The sequence below is a fragment of the Diabrotica virgifera genome, chromosome 9 (genome assembly GCF_917563875.1).
Source record: "Diabrotica virgifera virgifera chromosome 9, PGI_DIABVI_V3a".
Taxonomy (NCBI): Eukaryota; Metazoa; Arthropoda; class Insecta; order Coleoptera; family Chrysomelidae; genus Diabrotica; species Diabrotica virgifera.
In genome coordinates, this window is record NC_065451.1 from 225,520,014 (window position 1) to 225,540,616 (window position 20,603).

At 32.3% G+C, this 20,603-nt stretch overlaps 1 protein-coding gene across 1 annotated transcript; it reads right to left on the reverse strand.

Annotated features, from left to right (window-relative positions):
• Positions 1–550: 550 nt before the first annotated feature.
• On the reverse strand, positions 551–19,537 carry LOC114335154 (uncharacterized). The gene is made up of 2 exons (XM_028285328.2): positions 19,120–19,537; positions 551–8,613 (listed from the first exon to the last, which is right to left on the reverse strand). The coding sequence occupies exons 1-2, from the start codon at positions 19,339–19,341 to the stop codon at positions 2,614–2,616; spliced, it is 6,222 nt and encodes a 2,073-aa protein (XP_028141129.2). The 5' UTR covers positions 19,342–19,537; the 3' UTR covers positions 551–2,613.
• Positions 19,538–20,603: the final 1,066 nt, after the last annotated feature.

A 20,603-nucleotide genomic window follows, 5' to 3' on the forward strand; every position in this document is an offset into this window, starting at 1 on the left:
GCAGGAAACAGATCTTTCTTTCTAATGCAACATCTAATGAAGTGAAAACTTCTTTCACGAAATGCAATAATCCAGATATATAAGACCATAATACGACCAGCAGTCGCGTATGGAAGCGAAACATGGACGCTAACAAAGGTCCATTGGGTTATAGTGCCATATACTGTCGGACTTGGTCTGCAGTCTCTATATATTGCTTGTCTCTTGCGGTCCAGAGCCTCGCAATCGCACAATAAATGTCCGACTGTCTCGGTCTTTCTATTGCATAGTCTGTAACTGAGATCTCCGTTATATAGTCGTATCGTGTGTGGGTGTCCTTTTACTGGAAAGTGTCCAGTTAATAAACCTGTAGTGATTTTGAGCTGATTCCTGTTCATTTTGAACAGTTCTTCAGCTCTTTTTGCGCATGTCTGAGGTATAAATCTCTTCGCATGCTTTTGCGTGAGAATTTCTTCCCAGTTGCCATAGTATTTATGTTTAATTACTTCATTTTGATTATCATTATATTCTAAAAATAGAACTACTCGTTTGTAATAAATAAAATAAGAAGTAAAATCACAAATTTAATATCTTCAAAATTTTAATAATCTTTATTTACACTTCATTTATTTATACAAAACTTGTTAAATATAATATACAATTTATGGATTATTTACATTTTCATCGTTATCATCAATTTCTGATATAATTACTTCATTTTGACTACCATTCTACCCTAAAAGTGAAACTATATTGGCTTGTCATAACTAAAACATCAAACAAAAACTTGGGAAATAAAATTTTGTAAATATCTTCAGAAAACTGCGTCAATATATTTGTTCCATATCTTGTAGTTCTTCTATTTTATCATTTGACACGTTCAAACCTAATTTATTTTTTAAAAAGTCCACTATAATGGTTTTGACGCATCCTCAGTAAGCTTGTGATAAAATCAGCACTCAAAATCACCAACATTGCGTGCCAATTTTCACCAAGTATTATATAATCTTCTTCAGTATATATCAACAAGTTTTTGTTTAAAAATTGAACAATTTCTCGTACATTATTTTTTCTTGGTGAAACATAAACCACTAACATTGTGTGTCCATGTTCATTATTACAATGATCTATACAATATATTCCCTTATTTCATAAGTCTATCTATCTAAGTAGCCTTCTTCGGTCCATCTTTGGATATAGGTCTCCCCAATCCTTTTCCATTCTTCTATGTCTGTCGCTACAATCACCCACTTCTTTATATCATCTGCCCATCTCATTTGGGGCCATCTTCTGATTCGTTTATATTTCAGAAGTATGCATACTTAAACCTGGAGTATGTCTTAAATGAATGTCCATACATGAAATGACAATATGGGATATATCGTTCGCATTCTGGTAAATGACCACTCCAGCAACTGTAACTTATCTTTTTAAATGTTTAACGCCATTGAAATTGGGAATGTCTATAGGTTCTTCACTGCTCATATGGGTTTCTGACAATAATAAAACAGTTGAATTTTTACAATAGATCATTACGATCAATGTGTGTCCATTATCCATAAATCCATTAATGTTTTACTAATACAGTGGAACCTCGTTAACTCGGATTAATCGGGACCGCGGCCGATCCGGGTTATCGAAAATCCGGGTTAGCCGGAGAAGATGGTAAAAATTAATAAAATACGGTATACTTACAGATAACTATACTACACACAATACGGTCTCAATCGCAACGATGTTATGTTATTTAATAGCAGTGAAGACTAAGACCATTGTTTAAAAAAGAATTTTTTAATAGTCTTTTAGTTTTTTTTTAAACAATGCTAAGACAGTTTGAAATAAATAAAGGATACTACAGGCCCCTGTTGTTTCCGATAACACGACAATGAACGTCGTGTGCCATGAATCTTTACTATCGCATATGTAGTTCAAATTATACAAATACCCATTATCTCTCAAATACTATATTACATACATTTTTATTGACGAAATGTTTGTCTGATAAAAATCGGTCCGGGTTAGCCGGACTTCCGGGTTATCGGGAGCCGACTTATCGGGGTTCCACTGTAGTTACAAGAGGATTTAATGTAAGTAAGTCTTTTGAATTCTGCGCATCAAGTTGCAATAGTCTTCTTCTTCTTTTGGCAAAATATCCCTGGATGGGTCTTTGCCACTCTGGCTATGTCCTTTAATTCAGACCTCCCTTGTGTCATTCTTCTTTATTGTTCCATTGCTTTTCTTTAATAATTTTGACTCATTACATTTATAGTTTTCAGTCATTATATTCATAGTCATATACATTAACCATTGTCACGTTATGCAGTTTACCTTTTAGTCTCATGATGCAAATTCTGTCTGATATTGGTGTAAATTCGATAACGGATTTTCAGTCTTTTGTTTACTAATAACACTTCTTCTTTTCACCTTGTTTGATTTCGTTTTCGGAGAAGTACCTATAGTTCGAACTTATTTTTACGAATTTCTTTTTTTTTACGTTTTTCTGCCAAACTAATCATAAATCCTGTCTTTTAGAGGGTTTGCACATTCCAGGTTTCAAATTTTACATCCATTATCATGTATATTTTTTCTTGATGAGTTCGTCGTGGTGAGATCTGTTCATTTGTATGCAAGTCTTCAGATATATTCTTCTTTCTTTATTACAGGAACAAGTTTATCAAGAATTGCAACACTCAGATCATCGTTTATATCTGGGTCATTGTACATCTTTTCAAATGAATTAACATCCTCATCACATGGGGTTTCTTCACGGCATAAATCACAATAAATCTGAATGGTTTTTGCTATATCTATTTTTGATTCAAATTCTTTTCGATTTTGTAGTATTATGTCTTCATTATCTTCGTATATCTTAATAAATTTCATGTCTGATAAAATTTCAGACTCTTCGTTACGAAATGGAATGTGTAACGTCACCATTTCTCTTCGGAATTCATTGAAATCATCTGCCATGTCATAGTTTCTATAACGTATAATTCCTGGCTCACGTCGAAAATATTCTCCTTTGGTGGTTTTATAATACGTGCCAAATTTGTTTGACACAAATTGTGCCAAAGTAACATCTTCCAAAAAATCCGGTCTTTTTTCGTACTTTTCAAACCAATTTTCCTTCCAAAGATCTGTGCCACTATCTTCCAAATCACTCAATACTTTCATTGTCTTTTTGATTCTTTGTCGTGCAGTAGGATATACCGTAGGAATATATACAACGTCCGCCGAAGTTTTTGACATTGGTTCACGCAGTAAGTACCAAGCAGCTTCTTGACTTGTTATTTCCATTTGATTTAAAATATTGACACCAATGTTTTTAGTTGCTTCAGCTATATCAAATTCTGGATGTTCGTTCATAGTTTCAATAATTTTTCTTTGTAAATCGCTTACACCTCTATTTGTCTTATTGATATATTCAACGATAAACTCAGCGCATGAATATTCATCAGTAATAAATTGGAAATCTATGTTTGATTTCACTACATTTAATAAGAAAGGATTGAATGGATTGTGCCACTTTTCACTTGGTTCACGTTTCAAAAAAACTCTTGGTCGATTGATACCTGCTCGTATAATTTTTATGTATTCTTCATCTGTCAAGATACAATTTTTTTGGTAAAAATCATTCATACCATTATAATTTGTACTCTCTAAGTTTTTTCTTATTTCAGCATACTTTTTTTTATAATATTCAAATCCATTTTCACTATCTTCCATCGGTGTTAAGATAATGGTGTTTTTAAAAGGCATGAAAGGAGCATCAAATCTACATTTTTGAGCTTTGTTTGAAGTAGTTTGTTTGAAACACCTAGAAGTATGTTTATGAGTTTGTAATTTTATGTTACCAGAAGCTTCTGAACTTTTTACTGATATTAGTGAATCTATAATTTCTATTACACTGTTATAGTCTCCTTCGGGAGCATTGTCAAGCCAAGCTAAAACATGAGCTTGAGGAGTTCCACTATCCTGAAATTCAATCCTTTTGAAGTAATGTAACACTCGGAACTTTTTAAAAGGACTACATCTTTCCGATTGCAAAACATTCAAAATAACGTTAACCAATTTACTAAAGTAAATTGCACAAGTAACTGAGTCCTCATTGACTAGAGAGCATTTTGTCATATAGTCTAATTTCTCTGCATATTCGATAGTAATATCTATCTTATTTTTCAATTTGTATAGAATTTGTAATAAATCTGGCCATCTTGTTTCATTAGCGCTTATAGTAAAAAATACTGTTGGTTTACCTAGTTGTCTAATCATTGCGAACAGATCTTTTGTTTTTTCTAGCCAATACCAAGTTGAATTTGGAATTGAACGTAACAAAGCTAACTTATGCTCAGTGCTATCTTGTAGATAATTCGGAAGTTGTATTTGCCAATTTGGAATGCCAGCATCTTTGAGTGAATCAATCATTCTTATTCTCATTAATTTCATTGCCATATATAATAAGTGTTGAGGTGTAACTCCCCGCCTATCAGATCGTCTAATTTCGCTAGCTGCCATCATAAATGGTGTAACTACAATACCATCTCGAAATTTACGAAATTGCCCTAAGTAAATTGCAGGGAAAGACAATTCTTCTGCATGTTCATTAAGTAAAAGACTGATTGGAACATTACATTCTCCATCATTCCACATTAATGTTTGCTGTTGTGCTACTAAACTTTCTTCAATAGGAATGTTTTCAAAAACTTCAATGTCTTTTTCAGTTATAGAATCAATACCTTCAAAAAATGTTTCATCAATAGTTATCTTGTTAACTTCATAAAGAGGTGTTTTTATCAAATACGATAACCAACTTTTCAATGCCCTTTTATTAACTATTCCACAAAGGTAGCTTAGTTTATAAGTTTTTTTCCTTTCAATGTGAACGGTTACACTGTGATAATCATCTACATTTCTTGGTAACTTATTAATCATTGTATTAACGTCTATAGGTATATTGATAACTTGTCCGTATATTTCATTTTGTCCATTAATACGTCTGAGTCTCCTAATCTGCATGAAAGGTGTCCTTGGCGAAATGAGCCTTTCTAAAACTAAATCTAATGGCACATTTATTAAGTTTTCTGGAAAATCTGGATATTTAAATCCATTATACACTGAGAAAATAGGAACTCTGTTTTGTTTGATTAACGGAAAACAAGATTTACATACACTAATTGCTGATATATCATTTGTAAGAAGTGTTCTAATGAAGTGAATATTATGGGTTCCATTGTCGTTTTTTAATACTTTTAAGTCAATTTTGAAGAACAATCTATCACAAATATCACAGGCATGACCAAAATTATTGTCAAAGAGTTGATTTTTCATCTGTAGATGAGCACTGTAATGTGTATTATACAATGAATACTGCGGACGAGATAATTCCTGAATGGTTTTTAATATATCTATGTTTGATTCAAATTCTTGTCGATTTTGCACTATTCTGTCCACATTATCTTCGTATATCTTAATAAATTTCATTTCTGATAACACTTCCGACTCTTCATGACGAAATGGTATGTGTAACGTGACCATTTCTCTTTGGTATTCATTAAAATCATTTTCCATGTCATAATTTTTATAATGTATAATTCTTGGCTCCCTTCGCCGAACATATTCTCTTTTGGTGTTTTTATAATAATTTGATACAAATTGCGCCAAAGTAACATCTTCCAAATGATGTGGTCTTTTTTCGTACTTTTCAAACCAATTTTCCTTCCAAATATCTGTGTCACCATCTTCCAAATCTGTCAATACTTTCATTGTCTTTCTGATTTTTTGTCGCTCAATAGGCCATACCGTAGGAATATATACAATGTCAGCCGAACTTCTCGACATTGGTTCACGCAGTAAGTACCATGCAGCTTCTTGACTTGTTATTTCCGTTTGATCTAAAATATTGACACCAATATGTTTAGTTGCTTCAACTATACCAAATTCTGGATGCTCGTTCATAGTTTCAATAATTTTTCTTTGTAAATCGCTTACACCTCCATTTATCTTATTCATATATTCAACGACAAACTCAGCGCATGAGTACTCATCAATGATAAATTGGAAATCTATATTAGATTTCACTACATTTAATAAGAATGGATTGAATGGATTATGCCATTTTTCACTTGGTTCGCGTTTCAAAAAAACTTTTGGTCGATTGATACCTGCTCGGATAACTTTTATATATTCTTTATCTGTCAAGATACCATTCTTTTGGTAAAAATCATTCATTCCATCATTATAATCTGCACTCTCTATGTTTTTTCTTATTTCAGCATACTTTTTTTTATAATTTGCAAATCCATTTTCACTATCATCCATCGGTGTTAAAATCATGGTGTCTTTAGAAGGCATGAAAGGAGCATCAGATTTACATCTTTGAGCTTTGTTTGAAGAATTTTGTTCATGGCACTTGGAAGTATGTTTGTGAGTTTGCAATTTTATGTTCCCTGAAGCTTCCGAACGTTTTACTGATATTAGAGAATCTATAACTTTTATTGCTCTGTAGTTTTCTTCGAGTGCATTTTGAGGAGCATTGTCAAGCCAAGCTAAAACATGCGCTTGCGGACTTCCATCCTGAAATTCAATCCTTTTGAAGTAATGTAACACTCTGAACTTTTTAAAGGGACTATATTTTTTCGACTGCAAGACATTCAATACTACGTTCACCAATTTACTAAAGTAAATTACACACGTAACTGAATCCTGGTTGATTAGAGTGCTTTTAGTCATATAATGTAATTTTTCTGCATTTTCAAGAGTAATATCTTCCTTATTTTTCAATTTGTATAAAATTTGTAATAAATCAGGCCATCCTGTTTCGTTGGCGCTTATAGTAAAAAATACTGTTGGCTTACCTAGTTGTCTAATCATTGCGAACAGGTCTTTCTTTCTTTCTAGCCAATACCACGATGAATTTGGAATTGAACGTAAGAAAGCTAACTTACTTTCATCGCAAGTTTGTAGATAATTCGGGTCCTTCATTTGCTTTTTTGTAATACCAGCATCTTTGAGTGCATCAAGTATTCTTAATCTCATTATTTTCAACGTCATATAAAATAAGTGCTGGGGAGTAACTCCGCGTCTATCAGATCGTCTAATTTCGCTAGTTGCCATCATGAATGGTGTGGCTACAACACCGTCTCGAAATTTACGAGATTGTCCTAAGTAAATTGCAGGAAAACACAATTCTTCTGCATGTTCATCAAGTAAAAGATTGACCGGAACATTATAATCTCTGTCATTCCACATTAATGTTTGCTGTTGCGCTAGTAAACTTTCTTCAACAGAAATATTTTCAAAAACTTCATTGTCTTCTTCATTTATAGAATCCATACCTTCAAAAAATGTCTCATCAATAGTTATCTTGTTAGCTTCATAAAGAGGTGTTTTTACCAAATACGATAACCAATTTTTCAATGCCCTTTTATTAACTATTCTACCAAGATAGTTTAATTTATAAATTTCTTTCCTTTCAATGTGAACGGTAATACTGTGATAATCATTCACCTTTCTTGGTAACTGATTAAGCATTGTATTAAATTCTGTAGGTATATTGATAACTTGTCCGTATATTTCATTTTGTCCATTAATGCGTCTGAGTCTCCTAATCTGCATGAAAGGTGTTCTCGGCGAAATGAGTCTTTCTGAAACGAAATCTAATGGCACATTTATCAAGTTTTCTGGAAAATCTGGATATTTAAATCCATTATACACTGAGCAAATAGGAACTCTTTTTCTGTTAACTGATTGAAGACAAGATTTACATACACTAATTGCAGGTATATCACTATTTGTAAGAAGTGTTCTGAAGTAGTGAACATTATTGGTTGTTTCGTCGTTTTTTAATACGTTTAGGTCATTTTTGAAGCACAATCTATCACAAATATCACAAGCATGACCAAAATTATTGTCAAAGAAGTGCTTTTTCATCTCTAGATGAGCACTGGAATGTGTAGTATACAAGGAATACCGCGGACAAGGATGTTGTGATTGTTGAGTTCTAGTTTCTTCAGGAACATGTAAAATAATGTTTGGTGGATCCACTTGACCAATGTTATTATCTGAATTATCAGAATTAATGTTTTCTAGTTGTTGATGTTTTTGTAAACTATCAAAATTTATAGACCTTGAATCAGGATCTGAAGTTGAGTCATTGGAATGTCTCGAATCATCATTTAATTTAATATTACTAGATTCAGTAGTTTTTTTGCTGGCCAACGGAACGTCTATCCAGGATGGTCCTGCTATTTGAGAATCGTATATCTCAGACTGATTTTGAACATGTAACTGTTGCTTCACCGTTGCTTGTTCTGGAATTACAGTGTCTCTGCTAGTAATGAGGAGTGCTAGTCTTTTTCTATCCCTATATCTTTGCGAACTTTTTTTTGATAATTCTTTTTTTCGCTCTATAGATGACTGAGCATGATCTATACCTGACTGGTTTAATGCATCTTGTTTTGCCTTTTTCAATCGTTGTCGATATTTTATATTACGCAATCTGCTTAATTCTTTTTTTCTATCTTGTTTTTCTTCTTCAATAAAATCTATTTTTATTCTTTTATTAACAAATTCAGCCTTACTATTTGAGTTTCCCTTGTCGTTATCCCTTTTATTCTTCTCTGTTCGAGCGATTCTCTATAAAAAAAAATCAATTGTAAGCTTTTTTTATTTCATAAACAATTATTAACATAAATACAGGGTGTAACAAAAATACAGGTCATAAATTTAATCACATATTCTAGGACCAAAAATAGTTCGATTGAACCTAACTTACCTTAGTACAAATGGCACATAAAAAAAGTTACAGCCCTTTGAAGTTACAAAATGAAAATCGATTTTTTCCAATATATCGAAAACTGTTAGAGATCTTTTATTGAAAATAGACATGTGAGATTCTTATGGTAGTAGTATCTTAAGAAAAAATTATAGTGCAATTTGGACACCCCATAAAAATTTTATGGGGGTTTTGTTATTTTAAACCCCCCCCCCCAAACTTTTGTGTACGTTCCAATTTAATTATTATTGTAGTACCATTAGTTAAATATAATATTTTAAAAACTTTATTGCCTCTTAGTACATTTTCGAAAAGTCAGTTTTTATCGAGATATTTTGAATATTTGTCAAATCCACCACATATTTGTATATGGCTAAGTACGATTATGGAGACTTGGTAATAATATGAAAATTTATTTATGATTTACATTTTTAGGTATATTTTAAACCATATTAAAAAAGAAGTAATATCTCGATAAAAAGTGCCTTCTCGAAAAAATACAAAGAGGCATAAAAGTTTTAAAAACACTGTGTTTAACTAATGGTACCGCCGTAAAAGTTTAATTGGAACATACACAAACATTTGGGGGGTTTAAAGGAACAAAACCCCCATAAACTTTTTTATGTAAACATTTTAAAAAAAGAGCCGCAACTCGATAAAAACTGCCTTATCGAAAAAATACTAAGAGGCAAAAAAGTTTTAGAAATATTTAATGTAACTAATGATACCACAATAATAATTTAATTGGAACTTACACAAAAGTTTGGGGGGTTTTAAGGGAACAAAACCCCCATAAAATTTTTATGGGGTGCACAAATTTCACTATAATTATTGTTTAACATGTTCCTGTCATAAGAATGCCACATGGCCATTTTCAATGAAAAATCATTAACGGTTTTCGATATATTCGAAAAAATCAATTTTTATTTTGTAACTTCAAAGGGCTGTAACTTTTTTTATGTGCATATTTGTACTAAGGTAAATTAGGTTCATTCGAACTATTTTTGGTCTCAGAATATGTGATTTAATTTATGACCTGTATTTTCGTTACACCCTGTATATTCTTTATACACACAGAAACATTAAACATATTAATTGAAAGTTTTACTTTAATAAAATTTAAAATAAAACTTTTATTGACACCAAGTTTCTGGTAACGCCTTCGTGATTTCTATAAAATTTATAAACCAAACGAATGCTGAAAAAGGAAGGTCAGGGGAGATCTATCAATTGCATCTCAATTCCTGCTTGTTCTGCAAAATTCCAACGAAAACTTGATCCTACATACGCAGTTAGAAGTAAAACTAATAGAAAAAAATAATAATTTCGTTATAAAACGAAATCACGAGATGTCTCATATTTCAGTTCGTTCAGAGAGTGTCATAAACACCTTTACCGGTTTCAAGCTCGTTAGCTTTCATTAGAGAGTGTATATATGACTATCTCTGAACGAACTGAAACAAATCCGACTGCTAGTAACGAATTACAAAAGCCCTGCTATTTGAAAGTCGTGTAACATGTAACTGATTGTTTACCATTGCTTGTTCCGAAATTACAGTGTTTCTGCTAGTATTGAGAAGTTCTAGTCTTTTCTTTCCTTATATACAGGGTGTTTGTAAAGAATGGGCTATAGCTTAAGATTAGATTCCTGAGTTTAAAATAAGTCAATTTAAGCTAACTTATCTTAGTAGGAAAGTTGATAATAACCGAAATACAGGGTGTCAAAGTTAAACTTTTAGTTTATTCATTCTTGAATATTTCCTGCCAGGCATAGGAAAACAACACGAAATTTGATAAGCAAGGGTTTTTTGGGACGAGAAATCTAAATTTGTCATCAAAAATGATGTATTACCTAGACCTACAGGGTGTGATGTATGTAAATAGGTAGTGTTCGGAACGCACTAAAGTTGGTAACATTGTAAGAGTGACGTGACAGCGACCAGTATAAGGTATCGTAAATAAAACCATTCTGAATCTAGACACGATAGATACAAGTTGTTTCATTATAACCTCTCCTCCAAAGTTAACCTAAGAACACGACCACGTGTTGCTTCACAGAGGGCGCCACATACGACTTTCAGCGCTCATTTAATACGTTCAATTTTGTTTATCCCTCACTCTACATACTTTTTGAGTCAACATTTTTATTCTCTTAATATTTTTACTTAAAAAAGGTATACTACATTCATCTCGCTAAACTTAACTGTTTTCGAGATAAACGCATTTTAAATATGCGATACAACATAATTTTTGCATAATATCATTGTAGTTAGACCCGACAAATAAACTTGAAAGCATAATGCCACTTCTCATATTTATATCATTGCGCAAATTCCATTTGAAGAAATTTGCGATACGTTTTTGTAAATTTTTGAAGTTATACTCCTTTAGGCGCGTTGTGAGTAAATTTATATGTGCGCGAAATCATCAAAATCTTGGTACCCGGCGCAGCTTAAACGTTATACGTCCTCTGATTGGGTAATTACAATGACCTGTCAACAATAATCGTTCAATATGTCCGTTATTTTATTAATACGTCAATGGTTATGGGTAAACAAATTGTATGTAGTATATTAGTTTTTATTGTTGTAAGGGCAGACACAAAAAGCAAGTTTATAATTGTAGTGACTTTTTAAATAGTTTTTAAAAGCAACAGGTACGTAATTTTAAATGTTTCGGTATTGTAATAAAAGATTAGGACCTACATACCTATTTGGAAAATGTAGGTACCTACTTCATATCTAATAAATTGCTTTTTTAGTCTATATTTTGTTGTATTTTAATATTTTCATTCAGCAATAATCAAACTTATTTAATTAAACTAAGAAAATAAGCAACTGTCAAAAAAGTTTAAAACGTTTAGTTGCTATATCTTCCCACATCATTCAAATGTCTCGCTAGCTAAGTTCTGCGTGTGGTGAGCTCAAAATCTGATCATGATATATATGCCAAAAAGTCATAATTTAAAAATAAAAATCGACCTGTCTCAGAATTTCTCTCCAAATTCGTTCCTTCTCGAGATACTGAATTTATTCCAACTCAAACGTCCTCACTGTATACATATAAACATACTCATAGGCAGTGCTGTTTTTGTAACAATATAGGTTCCGGTACACAATGTTCCGTGGGGTCTGGGGAGTGTTCATAAGAGGGTCCATACCCGGGAAAATTTTTTAAATTTAGCCTCAATAAGGTCTTTTAAAGCTATTTGGGAGCAAGGAAAAAATTCAGGAATTTGTTTACAATTTTGTTGTGTTTTCTTATTTTTTGTCCCAAGGGTGCGTACCGTCACAAAAACAGCACTGCTCATTGGTATCCCCTAACCCCTACTCTTACTCTCTCTTTCTTTCTCTCTCACACCCCTTAGCTCCCCTCTTTTAATCTTTGTGAGTCTTGGCCTGCTTAAAAATGTTCTTCCATTCTGTCCTGTCGGATACTTCCTTCGCCACTGCCTGATATTCATGGTTTTAACATCTTCCTTTACATTGTCCATCCATTTTTATGGGGCTTTCCTCTTGTTCTATTTCGTTGGGGCTTCCATTTCTGGATTACTTTTAAAGCTCCATTATCTGGCATTCTTTCTAAGTGACCAAGTCTGTTTTTGTGACTTTACAAATTTAACAATCTCTGCATTAGTTCATCCAGCTTGCAGTTCATTTTAATTCTCCGTGAACCATCGCTGCAATGGGTTGGTCCAAATATCTTTCTTACTATTATCCTCATATGATAAGAAAATCAGAGAATCAGAATGTTAAAATCAGCAAATGGAAAACTATTATTCATTATTATAAATTATTTGTGTGAAACACATTTTATCACAACAAACTCAAAAACGGTTGGAAGGGTAATTTGCTCTTCTTAAATAAAACACAAAGAGCTGTAGAAAAGCAATTGATAATCATAAAACAAAAGGATAAGAAGACAAATACATACATTAGAGAGAAAACTAAACTAAGAGTTTTAAGAAAAAAAAAATAGAAAAACTAGAATGGCAACTTAGACGACATATTAGAGGTGAAGATGAGAGGATGACAAAGATCGCAAATGCAAAGGACAGACAATCTCAAAGCATTTGAATGCCATAGCTGAAAATTAATGCAATTCTTGCTAAATGCAAGGATCAGTGCCGAATTAACCATTAGGCGGACTAGGCGGCCGCCTAGGGCCCGGGCACTTGATGGGGCCCGCATCCCACACAAATGCATTAATATTTAATTATTTAAAAAAAAATTTAAAATGTTACGTTTTTTTTTCAATTTCTACCCACCGATGGGCCTTATATAGTCCATTCACTCACGGTAAAATATTGCAAAACCTCCGGATTTGAAAGAACCTTTGCATTTGAAACAAGAGCTTAATTGGATTGACATGAAATTTGGTATAAGCATAGCTAACATGTCAAATAAAAAAGTGATATTGTGCAAATGTGTGTTTTTGCTCTACGGTTGAGTCCACCCCTTCTCGGGGGTGAAAAAATATATTGTCAAAATACGTCCGGAAGTGGATAAACTGACTAATTCTAAGCAACTTTTGTTCAATACAGTTTTTCCAGGGTTGGTAGGTTTAAACCAACATGCTTAAAACCTTGGTTTAACCATGGTTTAAATCAACTGGTTTTTTTAAGAAAAAAACCTGGTTTTTTACTGAACCTCCAAACTGGTGTTTTTATTTAAAGTTTTTTTATACAGCTGCCGCAAATGAAGAAAATTAAAATAAATAAATTATATTTTTTACTTTCGAACTTAGCTATTTTGAATATGTTTTGATACGTTTGAAGGTGTTTTTTTTTTGGTTTTTTAATTTTTTGTGTGTGTAAATAAAAATAAAAGTTGTCTTAATCATTTTTTTATTGTTTATTACTATTATTTTATAAAATAATTTATTCATTTTTAAAGTATTTAGACTTATAATACTTTGTATCAAATAAACCTGGTTTAAACCAAATAAACCTGGTTTAAACAAAAAATCCTGATAATTTTGGTTTTTTTTTGAAAAATCCTTTGGTTTTTGCCTACCCTGGTTTTTTCATCAAGTCAATACATTTCGAGTTATTTGCAAGTGAATATCTTCATTTTTCAACAAAAAATAACACGTTTTTAGACGGTATTTCGCAAATAACTCAAAAAGTAAGTATTTTATCGAAAACATATTCTTAGCAAAAATATAGCTTTTAAAAAATTGAAAAAAATGTTGTATGTGTGCAGTCTGTAGACCCAGTAGAAGCAGAGTTGTAGCTAATGAAAAGTAGGTTCTTATTCGTCAAATTCCAAATCAAATATTTCAACGTGAAATAATCAAAAAATGAAGCACTTTTCATGGAAAACTCATCATAACTTGTTTAATTTTAAAAAAGCATGATTCTTGTTTTTTAAAAAAAATTCTATCATAAAAAGTAAGCAAGATACGCTCAGAATAAAGTTGATCCCATTTTGTGGGTTAAAAAAACTGGTGAAAATAACCCCCTAATTAGCATCCCAAATGAAATTAATCCTTACCTCTTCACAAGCTACTTTACTTGTGTATTGTTTATATGCTCTGTAAGTTTCATCGGTATAAAGTGCTTATTTATAAAAGGGCTGTAGTAGAAAGGGCTTGAACAAGTCACTAATCACGAGTGTATGCAATTTTTTTTATTTAGCTTAATGCCTCGACAACTAATGGCCATTGGCATGGTACAGTGGATTTTTCCAATCAGGTACCTAGTGTAGTGGGTAGTGTGTGTGTGTGTGTTGAGTAAATGTCTTGTTACTTAGCAAAGTCGTCATTGTTCTTGCAAACAGACGCTAATTGTATCCGAACGTTTGCGGTCCCTCCGGTGAGTACCGATCCCACAAGGATAGAAACTATTTTCATTTATTAATTTTTAATAAATGAAACATTCTGTGCCCAGGGTATGCAAATTTTGAACAGTCATATCTTAACCAATAATTTTTATCTTCCAAAAAAGCAAAAAATCTGAAATATTCAGAAAATCAAAACCTATATTTTTTACTCTTTAAGATTTTTGGTACCATTAATAATTTTTAAGTTATTTTGAAAAAAAAAATACATTTTATTTTTCAAAATTTCAAAAAATTTGTTTTACTTTAAATCCCAATGTTTTAAAATATAAGCACTGTGAACCGGTGAAACTTATAGATCATAATTATACATAATATACTTATAAGTTTTTTCAAGATTTTCATAAATTTTCAAGATTTTTGTGCCAAAAAAAGGAATCAACATTATTTTAAGCTTTACTTACTTAATTTTGATACTTGAAACTTTATTAAAAAAAAAAACAAAAATAAAACTTTTTTTAACACTATAAAAAAAATATGATGATTTTTCACCGAAAAGTGCTTCATTTTTTGGTAATTTACGTTGAAATATTTGATTTGGAATTTGTCAAATAAGAATCTATAATTTTCATTAGCTCCAGTTCTGCTTATACTGGGTCTACATACTTCATACATACACCATTTTTTTAAATTTTATATAGGCTATATTTTTTCTAAGAATACTTTTTCGATAAAATACTTAATTTTGGAGTTATTTGCGAAAAACTGTCTAAAAAGGTGTTTTTTTTTTTGTTGAAAAATGAACATATTCACTCGCAAATAACTCAAAAAGTATTAATTTAGTGAAAAAACTCGATAGAACACAAGTTACTTATCCATTATTTTGAATGTATGTTTTTTTGCCCCCTCATACCCAGGGCAAAATCACATATCGACACAATATCCCTTTTTTTCTTTGGCATATATTGAATATTAATGAGCAGTTGTTGCGAAATGTAAAAAAAAAGAAAAATGATCTTTTTTACATTGTCGTATTTATTTTTGGAGTAACTACTTCCCAAAACAACATAATATCTGTAAATTTGTTTTAAGTAAATGGTCGATATAAAGGGGCCTACTTCTTATGGCCGCCTAGGACCCCATGATGCCTTAAACCGTCACTGGCAAGGATAAATACCTGTTGGAAGTTGGAAGACCAAAAAAGGGATGAGAAGACAAAGTAGATAAAGATGCCAAACACTTCCTAAAAACGCGTTCATCTAAAAGAACTGCAGTAAATCGAGATGATTGGAGAAGCTTGACGAAGGAGCCAAGGCCCGGTTTGGGCTGTAGTGCCATTGGATGGATGGATGGTTGGACAATATTCCTGTTCATGTTTTGGTTATTTGTAAGTAAGTAATAACAAAAAAATTAATAGAAAAATGTAAAGAATACAAGTTTCCAGTTTTTATAGCATTTGTAGACTACGAAAAAGCTTTCAACACTATAGAACACACGGCCGTAATAAATGCAATGCGAAATTGTAGAATAGACAGCAGATATATTAACTTAATAAAAGAAACTATGAACCAAGCTACAGCTACATACTACCTAAGTGAAAATGAATACACGAACCCTGTACCATTAAACAGGGGAGTCAAACAGGGAGACACTCTATCACCCAAACTGTGTTCACCTTAGTTTTGGAGGATGTTTTTAAAAATCTAAATTGGTAGGTATAAGGGAGTACACATCAATGGCCGCTACCTCAGTAATCTTCGATTTGCGGATGACATAATCCTGACAGAGAACAAGGACCACAGAGAAACGACACAACCGCACTAAAAACGTGTACCGTTTTTGAAGACGCATGCGCGAACCTGGTTGCTTTAAGTATCACCAGCATGCTAATTCTGTCCCTCCTGGTTGTTTTACGATAGTCCGTAGGCGTGTATGGTAAATACTCGACTTAAAAGTTTGTTTGAGCATTTATATAATTATAATAGTTAAAATGTCTGGTTACTCGTATGTGTTTCACGGATGTTCATCTGCGACAGGAAGAGAAATAAGTTTATTTAGATTTCGTAAGAATAATAACAGGTAATTGTAATTGCTTTGTAATTTTTACATAAGTATTAGTTATTACGTATCTAATAGTCTTAATTTGACTTGATTAAATATTATTGATAATAAATCATGACGAAAGTGATTCATTTTCTTGAATTTAATTACCCCTACGTAATGCATAAAAAACTAAACTTCGCTCTGCCAAGCAAGGGATATTTCAAATTAAAAATATTAAATTTGGTGTCAGACGCAAGTCTACGAAGGGTCAGCCAGGTCAAAAATTCAACAGATGTTCTCCGTATGTTATCGCACTCCAAGATATCCTATTTTTACGAAATAAAAAAATATAAAGAGTTCTATACACGAGAATTTCTTATTTAAACGACAAAAACAAAGTATGATTCAAACAAAAATTGTTGGAAACATAATTGGGCCGATAATTGAGAAAATCTTAAAATTATAGCAGAACAAGACTTCAAAATTGCAAAAACACGGTTGCAAATAAACAAACTTAGATTCAATAATGAAAAAACTAAATACTTATCTACCTTTTGCAGTGCAGTATACAAAAATTGTCTGCCAACTTTTAATTATTTAAATATAAATAACAAAGGTTACCTATATATATGCATCGGAGTATACATCGGAATCGTATTGTAGTGTTGTTTTCTGAATAGTTTGTTTTTTTGAATGTACCTAATATCTTTAGAAACAAAGAAAGTAGACGGTTTTGTAGTTTAACATGTCTTTTGTGGATGCAAAAGTACAAAGGTGGATACATCGATATTATGTTGTAGTCTTGTGTTTTATTTCACAACGTATTATGTTTTCCGTCTTTTGCGTTATTTTTTCGGATATTAGCGCACTCATCACCGTATATTATAGTATAGCTTTCCGTGCGTGACAAGCTTTAGGTTCTTGACGTTCGGCAATATTTGTACTGCTTAGAGCCAATTTAAAATATTTACAGAGATAAAATTCCGCTTAAAGAAACATTGTCAAATTATGAAACATGAAGAGAATTAAATGTAAAATGTCTTCATACTTTTGCTCCAAAGATATATCAGAGAAGGTATACGTTTCCAAGACAATAACAATATTGACATTCGATTTCAACATAAAGTTTTTTTATCGATCACAAACATTTGTCACTCAAAGAGAATTGGAACTTTCAGAGTTTGTGACATTTCCGTGGAAGTTACAATGGCTGTGTTATTTTTCGATAACCCATATTAAAAAATATAATTTATTAGGAAATACCCCGACGAACAAATTATATCTTGTATCAGCCCAAGCCAAAAACAATCAGTGAATGTCACACCTACCGTAGGAAATAGGTATATTTTATAATTGGTCTTTCAATGCCAAAATCAGGATAAACAAAAAGCTATTTATATTTATGGTTCCAATCAATATGATTTTCACCATTACTTTGCATTGTGCGATATATTTGCAACCTTTTGTAAATCAAAAATGATTCCATTATTATAAAGAATGCCAACAAAAGTCGGCCCTACATGCAACTTTTTTTTCGGTGCAATATTTTATATTTATTGAAAGTCAACATAAATGCTTAATTTTATTTACGAATTTATATGTATTGTGTGACAAGCCCACTGACTATTGGTACGCTGGTTGTTCAGGTTGCTTTCAAGGTCATTGGCAGCGTGCTCACGAAGGATCAAAGGCGTGTCGCTTCTCTGTGGTCCTTGTTCTCTGATCCTGATAGCTACTGACCTACAAAAACTGCAAACCATGCTTTCAGAACTACACACAGAATCTTCTAAAATGAATTTAAACAAAACAAAAGTCATGCACTCCGAAGAAACCTTGACAATAATAAACGACAAACTTAAAAAAAGTTGAAGAATATATATACTTAGGATAAAAAATAATACTAAATAGGGAAATTCAAACGGAATAAATAAAAAGAAGAAGAAAGTTAGCATGGGCAGCATTCGGCAAACTGAACTATATACTCAGAAAGCGCCAAATTCAACTACATCTTAGATCTAAAGTTTTTGATGCATGCATTATTCCGATATTAACATATGGGGCACAAACATGGACAATCACAAAAAAGAATATGAACATACTCAGAGTCACTCAAACACGCGATGGAAAGAGCAATGCTTGGAATATCACTTAAGGACAGGAAAACAAACACATGGATAAGACAGAAAACCAAAGTCACTGATGTGGTACAAAAATCATTAAAATTGAAATGGGAATACGCTGGACATGTAGCTAGGAGCGATCTAAACAAATGGCACAGAACAATTCTAACCTGGAGACCATACCAACACAAAAGACCCAGAGGCATACCTCCTATGAGATGGACAGATGATCTGAAACGAACTGCTGGGAAAAATTGGCTACAAGTAGCGTACAACAAAAAACAATGGAAAGGAAGACTTGAAGAGGCTTATGTTCAGATGTGGACGTGAATGGCTAGACGAAGAAGAAGAAATAAGTAATAGCTAGTAGACAGATAAATTCTGTTTTAGAGTGAAACTATTTTTAAATGAGGTTTAAACATACCTTGCTGCATGGATATGGTTTAATTCCTTCTTCATAGTATTCAGTTTTGTCATGAATCATTTGATGGCGGTTCAGAAGGAGTTCGCAATTGAAATTTTCTAGACATTCAGAACAGGTGAATATTTCGTGTTTTATGTCACCATATTCTTCAGATAAGAGTTCAGGATCTATCAGATCAGGAAGATCAACTTCTTCGTGTTCTATTTTAACTTTTACATCCATTTTTGCGATTTTTCATTGGATATTTATTTCTGTTGGCAATGAACCTTGCTTTGCCTCTAAGTTTATAATTTAAATTGTATTAGTATAAAAAATTGATTTAAAATCGAATAATGATACTACACTTTACTCCCAGTAGATTGGTTATTTAACCATTTAATCCTCTGTGTTTGTGCTGTGCTTTTTGATAGTGAACAAAAATATAAAATATAAAATATTTATTTTATTTATGTAAATATTGAGGTTAGTAGATTCGTCGAAACGTCAAACCACAAGTGCGTCAATCTTTCATTTTTGCGTCTTATCATAGGCAACATCTTTTACATAATTAATTTTTCCTGCTAGGAGTATTGAACATTACTGTGAACTTTGCTAAATAATAGGTTTGTTCCAACTCGATACAAAATCTTTCTTAAATCGTTACGCGCATGCGCAATAACGAATAATTATGCGCAGTAACACATTTTTCGTTACTGCGCATACTCGTAACCGTTCAAGAACGGTTTTCGTGACGGGTTGGAACAAGTCTTATATTAGCTTTGACACCCTTATAGCTCCTTAACCGTGTAGGCTCTGGCTCTTAATGTTTGCTCTCCATCAATAAGCACTATATAGTTTTCAGTTTTACCATCAGGCAATACCTATCCACGTTACTCTGTGACGTGATCAATCATATCGTATCCCCAATCTCAAGCCTTGCTTAAGAGAATTTTCATTGGATATTTCACGTCTGCTAAAATTAAGAATAGCCGGCTTAAAATTTTCTTCTTTACCCTCTTTTGCATTATCACCTGATACAATTATTTTTTGTATCAAAGTTCTATATTATATTTCTACTATAAGTATGTATGTGCCTTATAGGTAGTTCTTTGCTTCACATCCTCGATGGTGCTGCAACCATATGCCAGTTAGCTCTATCTATTTTTCTTACATCTTCGTTTACACCATCCCTCCATATAAGCTTTTGCCTACCTCTCCATCCATTTTCCACCAGCTGTGATATAAAAGGATTTGTCTAGGAGGGTTGTTCTGATGCTACATGTTCCATGTCAGCACATAATATAAGAATTATGTATATTGTTATTTTTGTTTTCTGACTAAGTTTCTACTTTTCATGTGTTTACGCAATCGAAAATAGCACTTGTTTACCAGAATTATCTGTTTGATATCTTCTGTTATGGAGCTGTTATTGGTAATCAGGGAGCCTAAGTACTCGTATTTGTCCACCACTTCAAATATAGAATTATTAACAGTCAATCGGGCAT

Coding starts and splice junctions, on each gene's coding strand:
- LOC114335154 (XM_028285328.2), bottom strand. CDS start 19,341: ATGGATGTAAAAGTTAAAATAGAACACGAAGAAGTTGATCTTCCTGAT. Junction 8,614..19,119: donor AACCATATCCATGCAGCAAG/GTATGTTTAAAC, acceptor TTTTTTTTATAG/AGAATCGCTCGAACAGAGAA.